This window comes from Folsomia candida, unplaced genomic scaffold (assembly GCF_002217175.1).
Source record: "Folsomia candida strain VU population unplaced genomic scaffold, ASM221717v1 Fcan01_Sc004, whole genome shotgun sequence".
NCBI lineage: Eukaryota > Metazoa > Arthropoda > Collembola > Entomobryomorpha > Isotomidae > Folsomia > Folsomia candida.
The window spans coordinates 3,563,962-3,580,478 of record NW_019091196.1 but is presented as its reverse complement, the minus strand read 5'-3'; the positions used below and the strand labels follow the sequence as shown (position 1 = coordinate 3,580,478).

The 16,517-nt window shown below is 34.0% G+C and overlaps 2 protein-coding genes and 1 long non-coding RNA gene across 7 annotated transcripts; 1 reads left to right on the top strand and 2 right to left on the bottom strand.

Moving 5' to 3' along the window:
- Positions 1–1,321: 1,321 nt before the first annotated feature.
- On the bottom strand, positions 1,322–7,915 carry LOC118435490. Of its 3 annotated transcripts, XR_004834800.1 has the most exons (4): positions 7,701–7,915; positions 7,205–7,276; positions 1,890–2,250; positions 1,322–1,822 (listed from the first exon to the last, which is right to left on the bottom strand). It is a non-coding gene; the product is annotated as an uncharacterized LOC118435490 (long non-coding RNA). The 3 variants fall into 3 exon arrangements; XR_004834799.1 differs by having other exon boundaries at positions 1,322–2,250; XR_004834798.1 differs by lacking the exons at positions 1,322–1,822; positions 1,890–2,250 and having other exon boundaries at positions 7,132–7,276.
- A 508-nt stretch (positions 7,916–8,423) lies between these two features.
- Positions 8,424–12,857, top strand: LOC110848382 (prolyl 4-hydroxylase subunit alpha-2). Of its 2 annotated transcripts, XM_035851488.1 has the most exons (12): positions 8,461–8,497; positions 8,580–8,962; positions 9,364–9,542; positions 9,606–9,733; positions 9,807–10,025; positions 10,359–10,586; positions 11,042–11,254; positions 11,528–11,740; positions 11,908–11,967; positions 12,044–12,179; positions 12,250–12,279; positions 12,348–12,857. In XM_035851488.1, exons 2-12 carry the CDS (start codon positions 8,592–8,594, stop codon positions 12,416–12,418), a joined length of 1,848 nt encoding a protein of 615 aa, XP_035707381.1. In that variant the 5' UTR covers positions 8,461–8,497; positions 8,580–8,591; the 3' UTR covers positions 12,419–12,857. The 2 variants fall into 2 exon arrangements, with proteins under 2 accessions (XP_021951276.1, XP_035707381.1); XM_022095584.2 differs by having other exon boundaries at positions 8,424–8,962.
- On the bottom strand, positions 12,855–16,203 carry LOC110848779. Of its 2 annotated transcripts, XM_035851493.1 has the most exons (4): positions 16,051–16,203; positions 15,777–15,889; positions 15,598–15,696; positions 12,855–13,172 (listed from the first exon to the last, which is right to left on the bottom strand). In XM_035851493.1, the coding sequence occupies exons 2-4, from the start codon at positions 15,833–15,835 to the stop codon at positions 13,061–13,063; spliced, it is 270 nt and encodes an 89-aa protein (XP_035707386.1). In that variant the 5' UTR covers positions 15,836–15,889; positions 16,051–16,203; the 3' UTR covers positions 12,855–13,060. The 2 variants fall into 2 exon arrangements, with proteins under 2 accessions (XP_035707386.1, XP_021951789.1); XM_022096097.2 differs by having other exon boundaries at positions 15,777–16,128.
- Between the last annotated feature and the right edge of the window lie 314 nt (positions 16,204–16,517).

Below are 16,517 nucleotides of genomic sequence, written 5' to 3'. Positions count from 1 at the left end.
AATTTTATTATTTTTACGAGCTGCTTTTAAACGTATCTAAATTTGCGAAACCTCTCATGTAATTGTCAAAATTATCACAAACGGCGTTACCCCTTTAACAATTTACTTTTTGAAATTAAATTTTGGCATAAAAAATGTTTTTATCGCAATATATGTATTTGATAACCTCACGATATGTACAAACCTTGCCGTTTCCCTAGTTGAAAGTACTTTTTCTGCAAAAATGTGTGCAAAAATGCATAGACAAATTTTCATTTTTACATTTTCGTTATGGAAAAACTACACCTATAATTTTTTTAATGTCCGCGTAATTGTTGAAGTCATATACGGCGTTAAACCTTTAGTAGTTTAATTTCCGAAATTATTTTCATAAATCATACGCAAAATTTGATTTAAAAAATTTCATATATAGCATTAATGTGTTAAAATGCATTTATCCATCCATGTATACATTCGATTAACGTAAACCTTGCCATTTTTCCGGTTATTAAAACTACCATGAACTTTTTTTCTGTAGAAATTAATGCAAAAATTTTCATTTACATTTTCCATACAAGAATATCTAAATCCTTTAGAATATATATGTACAATTGTCGAAGTTATCATAAACGGCGTTAACCCTTTGAAAATTTACTTTTTGAAATTAATTTCATAATAAGTCCAAAACAAATCGGTTAAAAAATTCATAATATTAACGCGTTAAAATGCATTTATCTTTATATTTAAATATGTATTTGATAACCTTGCAAATTTCCCGGTTAGGTTAAAACTTTGCAATTTTTCGGTAAAAATGTATGCATATAAGAAATCTAATTTCATTAAAAATGTCTATGCAATTGTCAAAATTTTCATAACCGGCGTTAAACTTACCAATTTAGTTTTTGAAATTTTTTTATATATATATAATGAACATTAATGCATTTATCTTTACAAATATATGTATTTGATAACCTCATGATAACGTAAGCCTTGCAATTTTGGTAGTTGAAACTTCTTTGTAATTTTGTCCGAAAAAATTTTAATGTTTGCATTTATTTTTGCAAGTAACATATACATACGGATAAAAGCACCTACATTATCTAAAAACTTTTGTATATTTATCCACAAACTTGTAAAAACGGTGTTAAATCTTTAGTAATTTACTTTTACTAATTTCATGCAATTTACTATTTTCATAATAAATCCAAACCAAGAAAAATTTCATGATATGAATGCGTTAACATGTAGTTAGATATCTCAATATAAGAATATATGATATTTGATAACCTCAGGATTTTACAAACTTGATAATAAAATAAGGAGAGGAGACCCTTGATCTGAGCTAGTTTACAAAGTTGGCATAAACTAAAAGTTGACAAAATTATGGATACTATGTATGAATCATGATGAATGAATGTATGAATGTGTGTATGTATGTATGAATCCGAATCTTCTCAAAAACTTCGTGAAAAATATGCCGCTATCGTATGACCATTATTAAGTTGTTATTTAATTAATTAGTTAATTAAAATATTTAGTAAAATATAAATAAAAATTGTTTGATAAATTACGAAAAATATGTAAATAAATATTTGATAAAATCCGCTATCAGAATCTTTGCATAAACTTTGCGAAACATATATCGCTACCGTGTGACCATTAAATTCTTAGTTAATTACTTACAATATTTAGTAAAGTATGTAAATAAATAAATAAAAATTGTAAGTTTCGCCACGCTCTATTTGGTTTATATAATCTGGCTTTTCAATTTGTTCCTTATTAGCATCTTCGAGGTAAATATGTACCGTAAACCCTGCAATTTTCCAAGTTGAAAGCACTTTTTCTGCAAACATTTACACAATACGGAAAAACCATTTTTACAAGTCACATACAAAAATATCTAGACTTACAAAAACTTTCATGTCCCTGTCAAAATTATCACAAACGGCGTTAAACCTTCATAAAACAAATTACTTTTTGAAATTATTTTTCATAATAAATCAAATACAAAATTCAGTACAACAAAAATTTAATGATAAAAGTTTAGTAAACTCGTGATAACGTAAATCTGGAAATCCAGTTTCTCCCTAATTTTGTATTTTCATAATGCCATTTTGATTTTGAATAAATTATCTGATTTAAGTAATTAGACTATTGAATAATTAAATTTGTGAAAAGCGGCGTTAAACTTCTAACAATTATATTTTTACTTTTCCTTTGATAACCTCGTGATGAACCGTGCAATTTTTGAAGTTGAATGAAGTACTCCTCCTGGAAAAATGTATGCAAAAATTCATTTTTACTTGGGGCGCATAAAAAAAGGTCTGTAACAATTTACTTTTTGAAATTATTTTCATAATAAATTTAAAATAAACTTCGTTGCAAAAAAATTGCATGATTAAATGGATTCTTGATGAAGCTAATTGGAAAATATCATGTTCAGGACCTCCCGAAATGTTTTCTTAATGTCGCACTTAGAAAATAATGTTGCATCTGATTTAAGTTAGTAGACCTTTCAATAACTAAAATTATGATAAGCGGTGTTGAAGCTTGAAATATTTTTGCTTCTTTTATGGATAACCTCGTGATAACGAAAACCTTGTAATTTTCCTAGATGCAAAAATAGTGTGCAGAAATTTTCATTTTTTCATCATGCTCTTTATGCAAAACCTGTATTTATTTACCGGCTGTGTGTAATTGTAAAAATTATCACAAACTGCGTTAAACCTTTAACAACTAGCTTTAAAATTATTTTCATAATAAATCTATAGCAAAATTCGGTGCAACAAAAATTTGATGATAAAAGTGTAGTACGTTATTAATGACGCAAATTTGGAAATGTTACATTCAGTTTTTCCTTAGTTTTCGAAATTATTTTCATAAATCAAACAGAAAACTTGGTCCAAAAAATTTCATGACATTGATGCGTTTTAATGCACCTGCATATATGCGCTCGATAACTTCACGATAAGGTAAACCTTGCTGTTTTCCCAGTTGAAAGTACTTTTCTGCAAAAAATATATGCAAAAATGTGTACAAACATTTTAATTTTTACATTTTCGCCAATAACCAGGCAGTTTTATCTATACTTTTTTTAAAAGTCCGTGTATTTATTGAAGTTATCACAAACGGCATTAAACCTTTAACACCTTAAGGTGCGTTTATGCTTCACGTCATCGTCACGTCCTCCAAATTCAATTTTCTGATTGGCTGAGCGAAATTGTCACTACGACAATTAAAAATTTTAACCAATCAAAAAATCGGACTTGGAGGAGGACGTGACGATGACGTGAAGCATAAACACCACTTTAGTTTTCGAAATTATTTTCACTAATCAAGCAAAAAATTTGATCCAAAAAAATGCATGCCATTGATGCGTTATAATGCGTTTATCCAATCCACTCGATAACGTAAAACTTGCCATTCTCCTGTTTAAAAACTACTTTGCAATTTTTCTGTAAAATTTGATACAAAAAATTTACATTTCAGCAGAACGCACAAAAATATCTAAATCTACTGAACCTTATCTGTCATTGTCAAAGTTATCATAAACGGCGTTAAACCTTTACCAATGTATGCAAAAACCTTCGTTTTACATCTTTACACCCCCGATGGCAATACATCTGTATTGGTTTAAAAATCTATTTAATTGTCAATGTTATTACAAACGGCGTTAAACCTTTAACAAATAACTTTTTGAAATTATTTTCATAATAAATCTAATTCAAACTTCGTTGATTCGAACAAAAATTTAATGACAAAAGTGTAGTAATTTGTGATAACGCAAAGGACACATACGAATTTCCCCTTTTTTGCGGCCCCTTAGAGACGATTTCGAGCCAAAATCCCCGGCCCCTTTATTTTCGCAATTTTCCGAGTATTTAAATATCGTCACTTGGTGATTTACAGCCAAATAATCAAATATTTAGATTTTAGCCCGAACCATGGCTTTATGTGTCGTCATGTCTGTTTGTCTGTCTGTCTGTCTGTCTTTCGATCACTTTAGAACATTGACCGATTTTGACCAAATTTGGTAACAACATATGTCTGCATAATGTAACGACCAAGTTCGAAGATGGGGTCGATAAAAAGAAGTTGGACCGGTGGGGGTCACATACATGTCAGGTGGGGTCGTTAATGCAGAGTATTCCAAATAGTCGTGGAAGGCATATTCGAAAACTCTGATTCGAAAATTCGGCACAATTGTCCTAATGTAGATATAATGTCGCGATGTAAAGGATGTCATGCGCTTTTTATCGGAGGGACCAATACCGATTTTCAGAAATTATCGTAAAGGACTGAAATTCTGCCGTTATACTTACTGGCTTCTCATGAACGAATATGAAGTTAAAAGTGAGCATTGTGCGACCAAATCCAGAAACATGTCCTTGGCGAATAAATCCGACTGAAAATCATACACGGTCATACGATTGCTCATTTTTCTTCTAAAGAAGTGTCGTATCCAATAAAAAATACTAAGGGCATTCCTTATACCTTCGTATTGTTAGTATCGTAAAATAGTTCACGAAGAAAAAACAAGGGGCCAAGCTTCGTAAAAATTGTAAGCTGAGTACGTTGGTTCTGATGGCAAAATCTTAGAACACTTGCAAAATCTCGTAACTTACTTTATGACAAGAAGAATACTAACGATACGAAGAAATAACAAATACCCTCACCCAGTGGCAGCGGAAGCGTGGGGACATCTGGGGACATTAACATTGTAGGATAGGGGAGGGAGGGGTTTATATAAGATAGGAGATGATGGGGATAATAATCATGGGGACATTCATGGGGACATTCATGGTAATTCTATATCCCTATCATCTCCCCACAGTTTCCGCGGCCACTACCCTCACGGCGAAGTTGAAAAAGTTATCCGCACAAAGTTTTTTTTCGGCACCTCAGTTTTAAGCATATAAGGTTTCATATTTTTAAATCGCGAAAAAGTTTCAAGTTACGTTTTTTTAACTCAGTATTTAAAATCTTGTCTTTTTATCTGCCTGTCAGCGGGATAACGCAAGAACGGATCAAGATAATTGAAATCGGTTTGTGGCATTGTATGTGCATATTACTGCATATGACCCCAGGGGGATGATCTTATCAACTTTTAAGGTCAATCAGACCACCCCCCTCGAGCTCAAGGGGTGTGATTACATAATTTTGGCGAAATTACTTGTTTCACCCTATTACTACATTTCGTTGCTATGATTTATTTACTCATAAATCCTGGTTCGGGCTAAGTGAAGCTATATTGAGATATATTTTTTTGTGCGTGATTTTGCTGTTGGCAACACAAAGATAGCAACGTGGTGACCACTTTTCCGAGTAGATTTTCATGAAAACCACCTCGAGATTTTGTCCATACCTCAAAGCGACAAACGAGCTCCCTCCCAGATTTTTTTTATTTTGATTATCAAGACTTGTTACGTTAATGATACAAATTTTGAGGGGGAGCTCGACTGCTTTGGTCACTAAATAAATTACCAAAGTAATGCATATTTGGGCCGCAAAGTATGGGATTACCTAAGGTATTCTTTAGAAATGATACATTCAGTTTCTCCCTAACTATTTTCTTATTAGAATTTTTGAAATTAATTGTCTATCTGATTTAAATAATTAGGCTATTTAATAATTAAATTTTGTTATATGCGGTGTTAAACCTTTAACAATTATATTTTTACTTCTTCCTTTGACAACGCAAACCTTGCAATTTTTCAAGTTGAAAGTACTCTTGCCGGAAAAATGTATGCAAAAATGCATAGAAAAATTTTATAATTTTTACGACCCACATATTAGAACATCTAAATTTATGAAACCTTTCATATAATTGTCATAATTATCACAAACGGCGTTACACCTTTAACAATCTACTTTTTGAAATTATTTTGATAATAAATTTAAAACAAAATTTTGTGCAAAAAAAAATTTAATGGTAAAAATGCATGAAATTCGTGATAACGCAAATTCGGAGATATTGCGTTCAGTTGTTTCAAAAATTAAATAAGAACAAAATTCATGATATTAATGCGTTAAGCATGCATTGATCGCTACACACGTATTTGATAACCTCACGATTTACGTAAACCTTGCAATTTTTTCTGCAAAAAATTGTGCAGAAGTGCCCATAAAAAACTTTATTGATTTACCATTTTCTTTACAACATCTGTATTTAGAAAACTTCTGTGAAATTGCCAAAATTATCACAAATGGCGTTAAACAATTTACTTTTTGAAATCATTTTGATTAACAAATCAAAGGAAACATTTGATAGTTAAATCTATTTATCGCAATATATGCATTTGATAAGCTCATGATATGCGCAAACCTTCCCGTTGAACGTATTTGTTCTGCAAAAATGTGTGCAAAAATGCATACAAAAATTTTCATGTTTACATTTTCGTTATGGAAAAACTACACCTATCATTTTCTTTAAAGTCCGTGTAATTGTTGAAGTCATATACGGCGTTAAACCTTTAGTAATTTAATTTTGGAAATTATTTTCATAAATCATGCACAAAATTTGATCAAAAAAATTTCATAATATTAACTTGTTAAAAAGCATTTATCCATCCATGTATGCATTCGATAACGTCACGATAGCGTAAACCTTGCCGTTTTCACGGTTAAAACTACTTTTTCTGTAGAAATGGATGCAAAAATTTTCATTTACATTTTTCCGAGATGTAAATGATTTCCGATTTTTCCGAAATGTAAATGATTTAAATTCGGTTAAAAATTCATAAAATCCGCTAAAATGCATTTATCTTTATAAATATGCATTTGATAACCTTACGATAATGTAAACCTTGCAAATTTCCCGGTTAAAACTTTGCTGTTTTCCGGCAAAAATATCTAATTTTATTAAAATGTCTGTGCAATTGTAAAAATTTTCATAAACGGCGTTAAACTTACCAAATTAGTTTTTGAAATTATTTTTATAAATCAAAAACACAAAATTAGGTGCAAAAATGAATATTAATGCATTTACCTTTACAAATATATATGCATATGATAACCTCACGACAACCTAAGCCTTGCAATTTTCGTAGTTGAAACTGCAATTTTTTTCTGCAAAATTGTATGCAAACATTTTAATGCTTACATTTTTACAAAGAACATATGGAAGCAACAACATCTTTTAATATTTGCATCTAATAGCATTCAGTAAAAAATTATCTTTAATTATCCAACTTGTCAAAAACGGCGTTAAATTTTACCAATTTACTTTTTGAAATATAATATTTGATAACGTCACGATTTACGCAAACCTTGCCATTCTTCACACATTACTGGGATCCTGAAATTTAGACAGAAAATTGCAAATATGTAAACGTTAATATCGCACTAAAAATATATGTAAAAATTGTGCATAGATTTGTACCCAGTAAATTACTTAATGAAAAGAAATGCATGAAATGAAATTAATGAAATTAGTGAAAAGTTATCTAAACTGTGTAATTTACATATTTAATAACTACAATTTTCATTAACGACGTTAATACTTTGGCAAAGACCAATTTTTTGAAAACTTATTTTCCATAAAAGGTAAGAAATTTCTGTACAAATAAATTTCAATATCAAAATCCATTTATTTCTGTATTTCTACACTCATCACTTTGATAACCTCACGATAACGCAAACCTTGCAATTTTCCAGCCATAACCGGGATGCAATTTCACCTTATCAGCACAATTAACTGCAAGATAAGCAAACTTATTTACTTTTTTTATTACACTTGCTCACGAAATGTGATCCATGCATTAAATCTGATTCGTTCTCAGTCACTTGCAAAATTACCCTCTTTCCGTCGTGATTTGTTTCCCAAAGTGTGCACAAATATTCGCAAAATAATCCGAATACATATACAATCAAATTCACGAAATGTGATCATGAATTAAATCTGATCTGTTCTCAGTCAGTGGAAAAATTACCCTCTTTCCGTGCAAATATTCGCAAAATAATTAGAATACAATCCAATTTTACAAATCAATCAATTTTCTGACAAATAATTTCGTTTTGTTTTTATTTAAAATTCGTCTCCCTTCCATTGTATTATAATTTACAATACTGCACTTGCTGGTACCTCACAACAGTACATAAAAAATTGTGCAGAAATATTTAATGGCAGTCTGCCGTCTATGTATAATTATCCCATTAACTGCTCGGCTAAACAAATTTGTAAGTCAAAACATGCCAAAAGGTGAATAACAATTATTTGACGGGGTTATTTTTTGTTATGTAGCCGGCCACGTCGAGCCAACCTAAATAAATAATTAAATAAATACTAGGAAAAAAAATAGTTTCGTAAATAAATAACAAACCGGTGCAAAAAAAGTTAAAAATTTATCAAAATATAAAATAGGTACAAATTTTGCAACCGGTGCAAAAAATACCTAAGTAAATAAAAACAAAGTCGGTAGTCAGGATTTTGCATGGAAAAAGTTTGCCAAAATTTTTGTGTTGTTGCGAAGTCAAAAGCGTGAAAAAATGAAGAAACATTATTTTTTTCGGTCAGCCGGTAAATCTGGAGAATTAAATTAAATGGTTAAAAAAATAATTAATTGTTGATTAACTGTGTTTAATAATTGCTTGCCAAAAAGTGTTTTAAAGTCATGAAGTTCTTGGTATCATCACATTTCGTCGCCGTGTTTGTCGTCGTCGTCGCCACGTTTTTTCTGGTCGTCGACGTTTCGGGGGAGGCCGGTGTGGAGGAGGAGGACGATGGCGACACCTCTTCAACTGGATGGAGGGGTTGGAAACGTTACATGTCGACGATTCCGATCGTGTCGTCAATCTGGTCACATTCGGGGGAACGTTTCTTCGGTGGGGGTGACGACAAGGAGGGGTCGTCAGGTCAAGATAAACCGAATTATCTCTACTCGGCGGGGTCAATACGAAAGCTGGCCAGGATGGAGGGCTCCGTTTACGCCGCGGTGAAGGCGTACGGCGATGACATCGAGGAGAAGTTGAAACTTGTCAAGTTGTGAGTGACGACATTTTTTTGGTGACGTTTTATTTTGCAAAATAATTGTCATTTTTTGTAATTTTTCTCAGAAACTTTGCAGATTATTATTGAGTCAAAAAATTTGTGACATTTTTTCTGCAGAATAATTTTTATTTTTATTCAGATACTCTACAGATTACGGCAGTTTATATTTTGAATTGAAATTTTGGCTATTTTTTACTCAGAAACTTTGCAGATTATGATTTTGACGTTTTTCTGCAGAATATGTGTTCAGATACTTCACGATTACGAAATTTTATGATTTTGGAGACGATTTATTTTGCAAATTTTTTTAAATTTTTTTAACAAAACGCTTGAATTTATTCCATTATTATTATTTTGCAAAATAATTGAAATTTTCGCAATTTTTGCATTTTCAGATATTTAGCAGATTACGAGGCCAGTTCGGTCAACATGTTGATGTCGGAGGACGTGACGACACAAGCAGAACGTGATTACGCCGTCGTGGCGAATCCCATCATCGCGCACAGGTTAATTCGTCGCTTCGCCATGGATATCCCCGCCTTGCGCATCGCGGCAGAAGAGGAGGAAGAATATGGTGGGGAATATTTCTTGAAAATTAAAATATTTCCGGAAATTTTGAGCCATTTTTTTACTTTAGATTTTGTCGACGCTTTAAACGCTGCTAATGTCAACGGGATGATTTACCCGAGCGTGACGGAGGATTATAATCAGTCGTTGTTTTCACTCTTGAGGATTCAGAAGTATACAAATCTTGACACGTGGCAGGTAGAAATTTTGAAAAATTCTCCTCAGAAATTTTGAAATTGGTAAAAATCCGTATTATTTTGTTGATAATTAGATGGCCAACGGAACACTGGAACATCTCGAGACTGGAGTTGGCCTCGACTTTCGACACGCGTACGACTTGGGGTCCTACGCTGCGGTACAGACACCACCAAATTACGCACTTGCAGTGGAATGGCTGGAGGTCGCTTTGGAAAAGTTGAACGAAGAAGAAGATGATTACAACGAATACAGGCAGCTTATTGAGGACGAGTTGAAACAAGTCGTCGTCAGGGTGGGTGTGGTGTAAAATTTGGCAATTTTTTCATGAAAATTTGACACTTCGGTTGAAAAATTAGCACTTGTCCTTCAAGATTCTTCATTTTCATGAAAAAATCGATAATTTTCATTTTGAGTTGTTCATTTTGATGGTTCACTTTCACTCAAAATTTTTATTTTTCAAACTTATACATTTCATAAAAAAATAAGTCATTTTCGTTCAAATTTGTGCTGCCAATTCTCTTAAAACTGAGCACTTTTCATTTAAAATTTTCAGTCAAAATCATTAATTTTTGTTCAAGTTTGCAAAATTTAATCGTAAACTTTTCTATTTTACTGAATTATGTAGCACGACGCCCTATGCAGCACGAAGGAGTGGACGAACGAGATGGAGATGTGTTTCAGCTACTTGATAAGGGAAGCGTATGGGCGAAAACGACCGAAAGCTGGGAGTATCGGGCGGGTCAAGGCTGCCATCAAAAATCAGGCCCAGTCTGCTACGTTTCGAAACCGGACAGAATATTCGGGCCACACGAGGAGAAACTTTCTCAGCACGTGTTCAGGAAATAATCTCCAGGTGATTGAGGTCATATGACCTTTCAAAGGGGGGGGGATTTGACCTCTATAAATTAACTTTGACCTATGACCTCCAACTTTCACATAAATACGATTTTTATCGGCACATTCGTCCGAATACGCTATCCAAATTAATTTGATCTCTTACTTTCAAAGCAAAAAGTGTGACATTTTTAACCTTTTATTAATGGTTTTCTGACTATTTTAAAATGATCTGACCCTTAACCTCGTTCCCACGAATAAACTTTGACCCCTGACCTCCAGCTTCCACTTTTAAAAATATTTCTAGATGCGTGACCTGTAAATGAGTTTGATCTCTGATTTTTCCACTCAAAATTAAATTTGACATATTTTTTTAGCCATATGTATATTAATGATTTTACTCTCCCTATAGCTTAAATCTCATTTCTAAACATGCAATCTCATGACCTGACCTTTGACGTTGTTTTAATTTAGTCTGAATCGGACAAGGCTCGCCTCTTCTGCTGGTACGAGACGAGGAAGAATGCGTATCTGAGGATCGCCCCGTTCAAAGTCGAACTCCTCTCCGATGCTCCATACATCATCCAAATCTACGACATTCTGGGCCCCACACGGATCGAAACACTGATTAAATTGGCCACCCCCACACTCACCAGGTCACGCGTCGTCAACACCAAGGATCCAAAGGTTGCAGAAAATATTGGCTTATTTTTATGCAAAAAATCATTTTTATAAGCTTACTTGCAAAATTCCGTTTTCACGATTCAAATGATTTACAACGAAAAATTGTTCAGATTATGAAAACTTTTATACGCTGTAATTTTAAATTTTTGCTAAATTGGTGAAATTTTCAAAAATTTACTTGTCAAATTCACGTTTATTTTAACAATTCATTGCAGATATTGCATTTTTCATTTTATTTTAGTATTTTTTTGTAATTTTTGTTAATTTTGACCTCAGCTGAACGACCTGAGTGACGTCCGTACCTCGCAGCAAACCTGGATTTACGACGACGACGCGGTCCACGCCGCCTTTCTGGACGGGCTTTCCCGACAAATTGAGTACATCACGGGGCTCAACGTGCGCTCCACGGCACCCGGGTCACGAACCAGTGAAGCCTATCAGGTCGCCAGCTATCGGACCTCGCACCACTACGATGAACATCTCGACGCGGTAGGTAACGAGGTCAAGGCAAAGGCTGCAACAGCGTTTTGGGTGCAAGAAACTATCATCAATGCACCCCGCATTTCTTGCTTTACAGTGCAAGAAATGTATAGCAAACCCACAAGAAACACTGGCTAGGTTGCAATAATACACTGATTTCCTTAATTTTTACCCAGCTCCTTGACGAACGACGAATAGCCGCGGATGGCGATAGAATAGCAACATTCATGTTTTATGTATGTGCCAATTTGATACGCCATTTTGACCCCCACAAATAATATTGACCTTATCGTGCCGTTATCCTCTTTACAGTTAACTGATGTCGACGTCGGTGGGAAGACGGGATTTCCTGTCGCAGGCATAGCGGCGCATCCTATCCGAGGTTCTGGAGTATTTTGGCACAATATATTACGAAATGGGACTCCGGACAGGAGAACGTGGCATGGCGGTACATGGTTTAAAACTTAATTATTATGCAAATTACTTAATTAACCAATTAACTAATAAATTACATACAGGCTGTCCCGTCGTCCATGGGGTGAAATGGGGTAAGAATTTGCAAACACATTTTTGCACAATTGCGAATTTTAAAAAATTCTCTATTATTTTTTGACAGTTACGAATAAGTGGATCTTAGAAAAGCAAAATTTTAACAAACATCTCTGCTCCCTCGACCCAAACGAGTAGCGTTCATGAAGAAATCGACACCAATTTGAAATTATGCTCCCACCACGAATCAACCGTATTAGGTAAACATTTGCATATCATCGTGACCTTGATCGACCCCTTAGTCAAGGTCATTCAAGGTCACTTCGATCAAATCATCACCGCTTGCCGTCCTAAAAGATCTGAAGAAAACTCTTCTCGTCAATAAATTGCTAATTGCGATATTTTAATTTATTTATATATTTATTGCGCATTTTATTTAATTTTTACATTAGTTAAATAGTTAATTGTGATCTTAATTATTTTTAATTAGTTTAGAGTATCAAAAAACATACATTTTAAAAAAATATTGTAGATCGATACAAATTTAATTAAGTAGAGAAGACCAGCCTCTCATTTACTACTATTTGTCCCTCCCTCCGCGTAAACTTTGCAATAAATTATGTATTTAGCGTGGTCACGACTGTCAACTGATTAAAATTTGCGATTTTTTTTTGCAAATTCACAAAATTAATAAGATTTGGGTTCTCGTGTTCTGCCTCTCATATTTTTTTGCAAACTTTACAAAAGTTACACAGTTTACAAAAGCTTTGCGAAATAAATATACATAATTAGAATCATGGCCAGCCACGATTAGTTTCTTCTAGTTTTCCGAGATTTTCATTACAAATCATTGTAAATGACACGTGATGGAATCCGTTTGGGAACTTTGGTCCCAATGGAGACGGAGACTGGACGCGTCTGTTGGCGAAGCTCTTCCTCACCGGCCAATTTCCTGGAGAAAATACAAGAAAAAACAATTTTATAACGTGTGATTCATTTTGTGAAAAAATTTTGACGAGTTTCGAAAAATTTTTGACGAGTTTCGAAAAATTTTTGAAATACTTCTAAGCCGGTGAAATTTTGTCACGTTTTAATGGATTAGATTTTTAATTAGGTGCAAAGTTTCAAAAATTCGGACTTTAAATTGTCTTTGGTTTTTATTTCAATTTGTCAATTTTCTGAAATTTCTCAATTTGGCTCAGGTTCTAAATTTTCGAAGTTTGTCTCAATTTCTACATTTTCTCAATTTTTTACATTTTCTCAATATTCCAAACTTCACCAAAAGCAATTTGTCGCACAATAATTAATCTCCTACACTTAATTTACCGTAAATTCTGTATAAATTGCTGATAGACGTGAAAATCTCACAAAATCTCAATTTCCCCACTTAGGAGGGGAGCTTGCGAGGTTGATAATAACAGATATTGGTGCCCTTTGGATATGTGGTAGGGACCCATGAGTGTACTAAAACCCTGAAGTAGTTTGACTCCATGGCCACATTTGCGCCCGCCACACCCACTCAAAAATGTCCAAAAAACGCTTTCACCCCAGTTTTCACTCACTCAAATCCACGCCAAAAATCCAATTTTACTCGGATTTTGAAATTTCTTTCACCATTATACTCCCAGATAGTTGCTTTCTTCAATCCAATATCAAACTCAATTTTTTCGAAATTTTTAGTATTTTTAAAATTTAAAATTCTGAATGAGGATTGTTGTAGTCATCAACAAAACAAATTATGTTTGCGAAATAATCATCAATAAAATTGAGTTTGATATTGGATTGAAGAAAGCAACTATCTGGGAGTATAATGGTGAAAGAAATTTCAAAATCCGAGTAAAATTGGATTTTTGACGTGGATTTGAGTGAGTGAAAACTCGAGTGAAAGCGTTTTTTGGGCATTTTTGAGTGGGTGTGGCGGGCGCAAATGTGGCCATGGAGTCAAACTACTTCAGGGTTTTAGTACACTCATGGGTCCCTACCACATATCCAAAGGGCACCAAGATCTGTTATTATCAACCTCGCAAGCTCCCCTCCTTAGAATTTCTGAACTGACTGACAATGCGATGGTGTGAAGTGTAACCCTCCGATTTGGCTGAAATTTTAAAATTAGGTGGTCCAAGCCAATACAACTAACGTTTCTTCAGGCAGTTTGTGCGATGGTGAGAGTTACTCAAAATATTTGAGGTCAAAGTTCAAAAAACGGCCGACTTTTTTCAGGCGGAGTGAGAAAACTCCACTTCCATTCTCTTCCCCTCGCTTTGATTTTCACTCCGAAAAATAATTCATTTCAACAATTTTAAATTTAATTTTTTATAGAAAAATATTAATTATTCATTGTACATGTGACCATATGATTATTTTCATAAAAGTCCACAAAACAATACGATAAACTGCACCAGCTGAATTTGATGAATGTGGGATTGCCACAATTCAGGTCGCAAATAATATTTTTTTCTCTAAAACAAACTTCGCTTACATTTTTAAACTCGGGCTTTTCGTCATCACCCCATGATCCGCTTGAGTACCAACAATATCGAATCACAGGAGCATTTAAAATATTAATATATAATTGGATATTAGAATAACCAACGCTTTCGAAATGGAAAGCAAGTTAAGTTTTTCCATGTTTATTTGCCGTTGGCGAATTTATAAATTAACTTTTATGTAAATTTGTACTAGAAATAAGTAAAAATCTCACTTATTTAATTATAAATTAAATTAAGTATGTATAATGCGTATTAATTGCTCTTTAAGCTATAATTAATAATGTTTATTTTTTATTATTTTGCATCAAAGCTTGTGCTTGAGCATGAAGGCGTATGCATGAGCGAGACGCCTGAATAAAATCAAAGCGAGGGGAAGAGAATGGAAGTGGAGTTTTCTCACTCCGCCTGAAAAAAGTCGGCCGTTTTTTGAACTTTGACCTCAAATATTTTGAGTAACTCTCACCATCGCACAAACTGCCTGAAGAAACGTTAGTTGTATTGGCTTGGACCACCTAATTTTAAAATTTCAGCCAAATCGGAGGGTTACACTTCACATCATCGCATTGTGAGAAAGAAATCTCGATTCCATCAAATCAGAGGTCTCAAATTAAGGAATGGAGGAGAAAATTGGGCAAATTGAGACTCTCAATTTGCTCAATTTTCTCCTCCATTCCTCACTTGTTTTAATTTTCTGCGTTTCTTTTTTCTCAAAATTTTGAACTACAGATACTGCTACTCGGTATATTTTCCCCTTCAAGTCATGCTTCAAAATTGAAAGAAAAACTCAAAATTCTTTACAAATCTTAAAAAAGTTAACCAATATCAACAAATCTAGTCCCCTCACTTAAGCTATCACAATTTGTGTATAAAAAAGTCACTTTAACCAACCTGGCATACGCCGCGGTGCTCATAGCTTTGCTATAACTGTACTCTTTATCCTTCGTGGATGACCACCGGTCACGCCCGATCGGCTCCCAGCTCGGTTTCCTATAGAACAATTCACATTTTATTTTAGTTTTTTCAACTAAATCACCACTACAAAAAAATGCAAACTTATAAAATCTGACCCCATATTCGCCAACGTTCCCAATCCTGCGCCCGATTTCTGCATGGTATTCGCCATCATACCACAATTCGAGGAACACGCCAACTTTCCAAACTGTTGCGGAACTTTACTCCACTGCGACATGTTGGATGCACAAAATTAAAATGATAACTGGCGAGAACGATGATAAGTAGTGAGAATGATAACCTCAGACGATGATATTAATAACTTGTAATAACTTGTAAGGATTTGTTCTCCCTTAAATTACACTTATCGAGAAGGAGTAGTCTTGTTACCTGGTTGACTTCTTGTCGCAAAATGAGTTCAAGTTGTGCGATGCTTGATCATTTTAAGGCGCACGGCGTGATCGTGGGGTCCATGCGGGAAGGATGGCACCACATTTTTGACCCTTCTCATGATATGGCGTGACCTTGTTTCTGACCTTGACCTTGATCCTTGACCTTTTTATCTGGGAAATCTCCCCGTGAAACAACCGCATCGTTTCTGCGTGGCCCCCCGTAAGGAATTTTACCTGATACGTGTGGCTCCTCACTCACCTTTGTTTATCGTAAATAACGTGCTAATTTCGTGACGTAAATTACGTCACGCGATCAGTAAACAAATTTGCAAATTCAACATTCGCCGTGATTCTAGTCTCGCCTGGCAAAAAATTTGATCACGTCACCACAAACAAAAATGCAGCAGAGATCTAGAAATGGTTATAGATAATTAATTTAGCTAATTTCTTGTTTACTAATTATAC

Excerpts from the sequence above, each read along its gene's own strand:
- LOC110848382 (XM_022095584.2), top strand. The coding sequence starts at position 8,592 with ATGAAGTTCTTGGTATCATCACATTTCGTCGCCGTGTTTGTCGTCGTC. Across the intron at positions 10,587-11,041 it reads GTTCAGGAAATAATCTCCAG|TCTGAATCGGACAAGGCTCG; the intron begins GTGATTGAGGTC and ends GTTTTAATTTAG. Across the intron at positions 11,968-12,043 it reads TAGCAACATTCATGTTTTAT|TTAACTGATGTCGACGTCGG; the intron begins GTATGTGCCAAT and ends TCCTCTTTACAG.
- LOC110848779 (XM_022096097.2), bottom strand. The coding sequence starts at position 15,898 with ATGTCGCAGTGGAGTAAAGTTCCGCAACAGTTTGGAAAGTTGGCGTGT. Across the intron at positions 15,697-15,776 it reads GGAACGTTGGCGAATATGGG|GAAACCGAGCTGGGAGCCGA; the intron begins GTCAGATTTTAT and ends ATTGTTCTATAG. Across the intron at positions 13,173-15,597 it reads AGCACCGCGGCGTATGCCAG|GAAATTGGCCGGTGAGGAAG; the intron begins GTTGGTTAAAGT and ends TATTTTCTCCAG.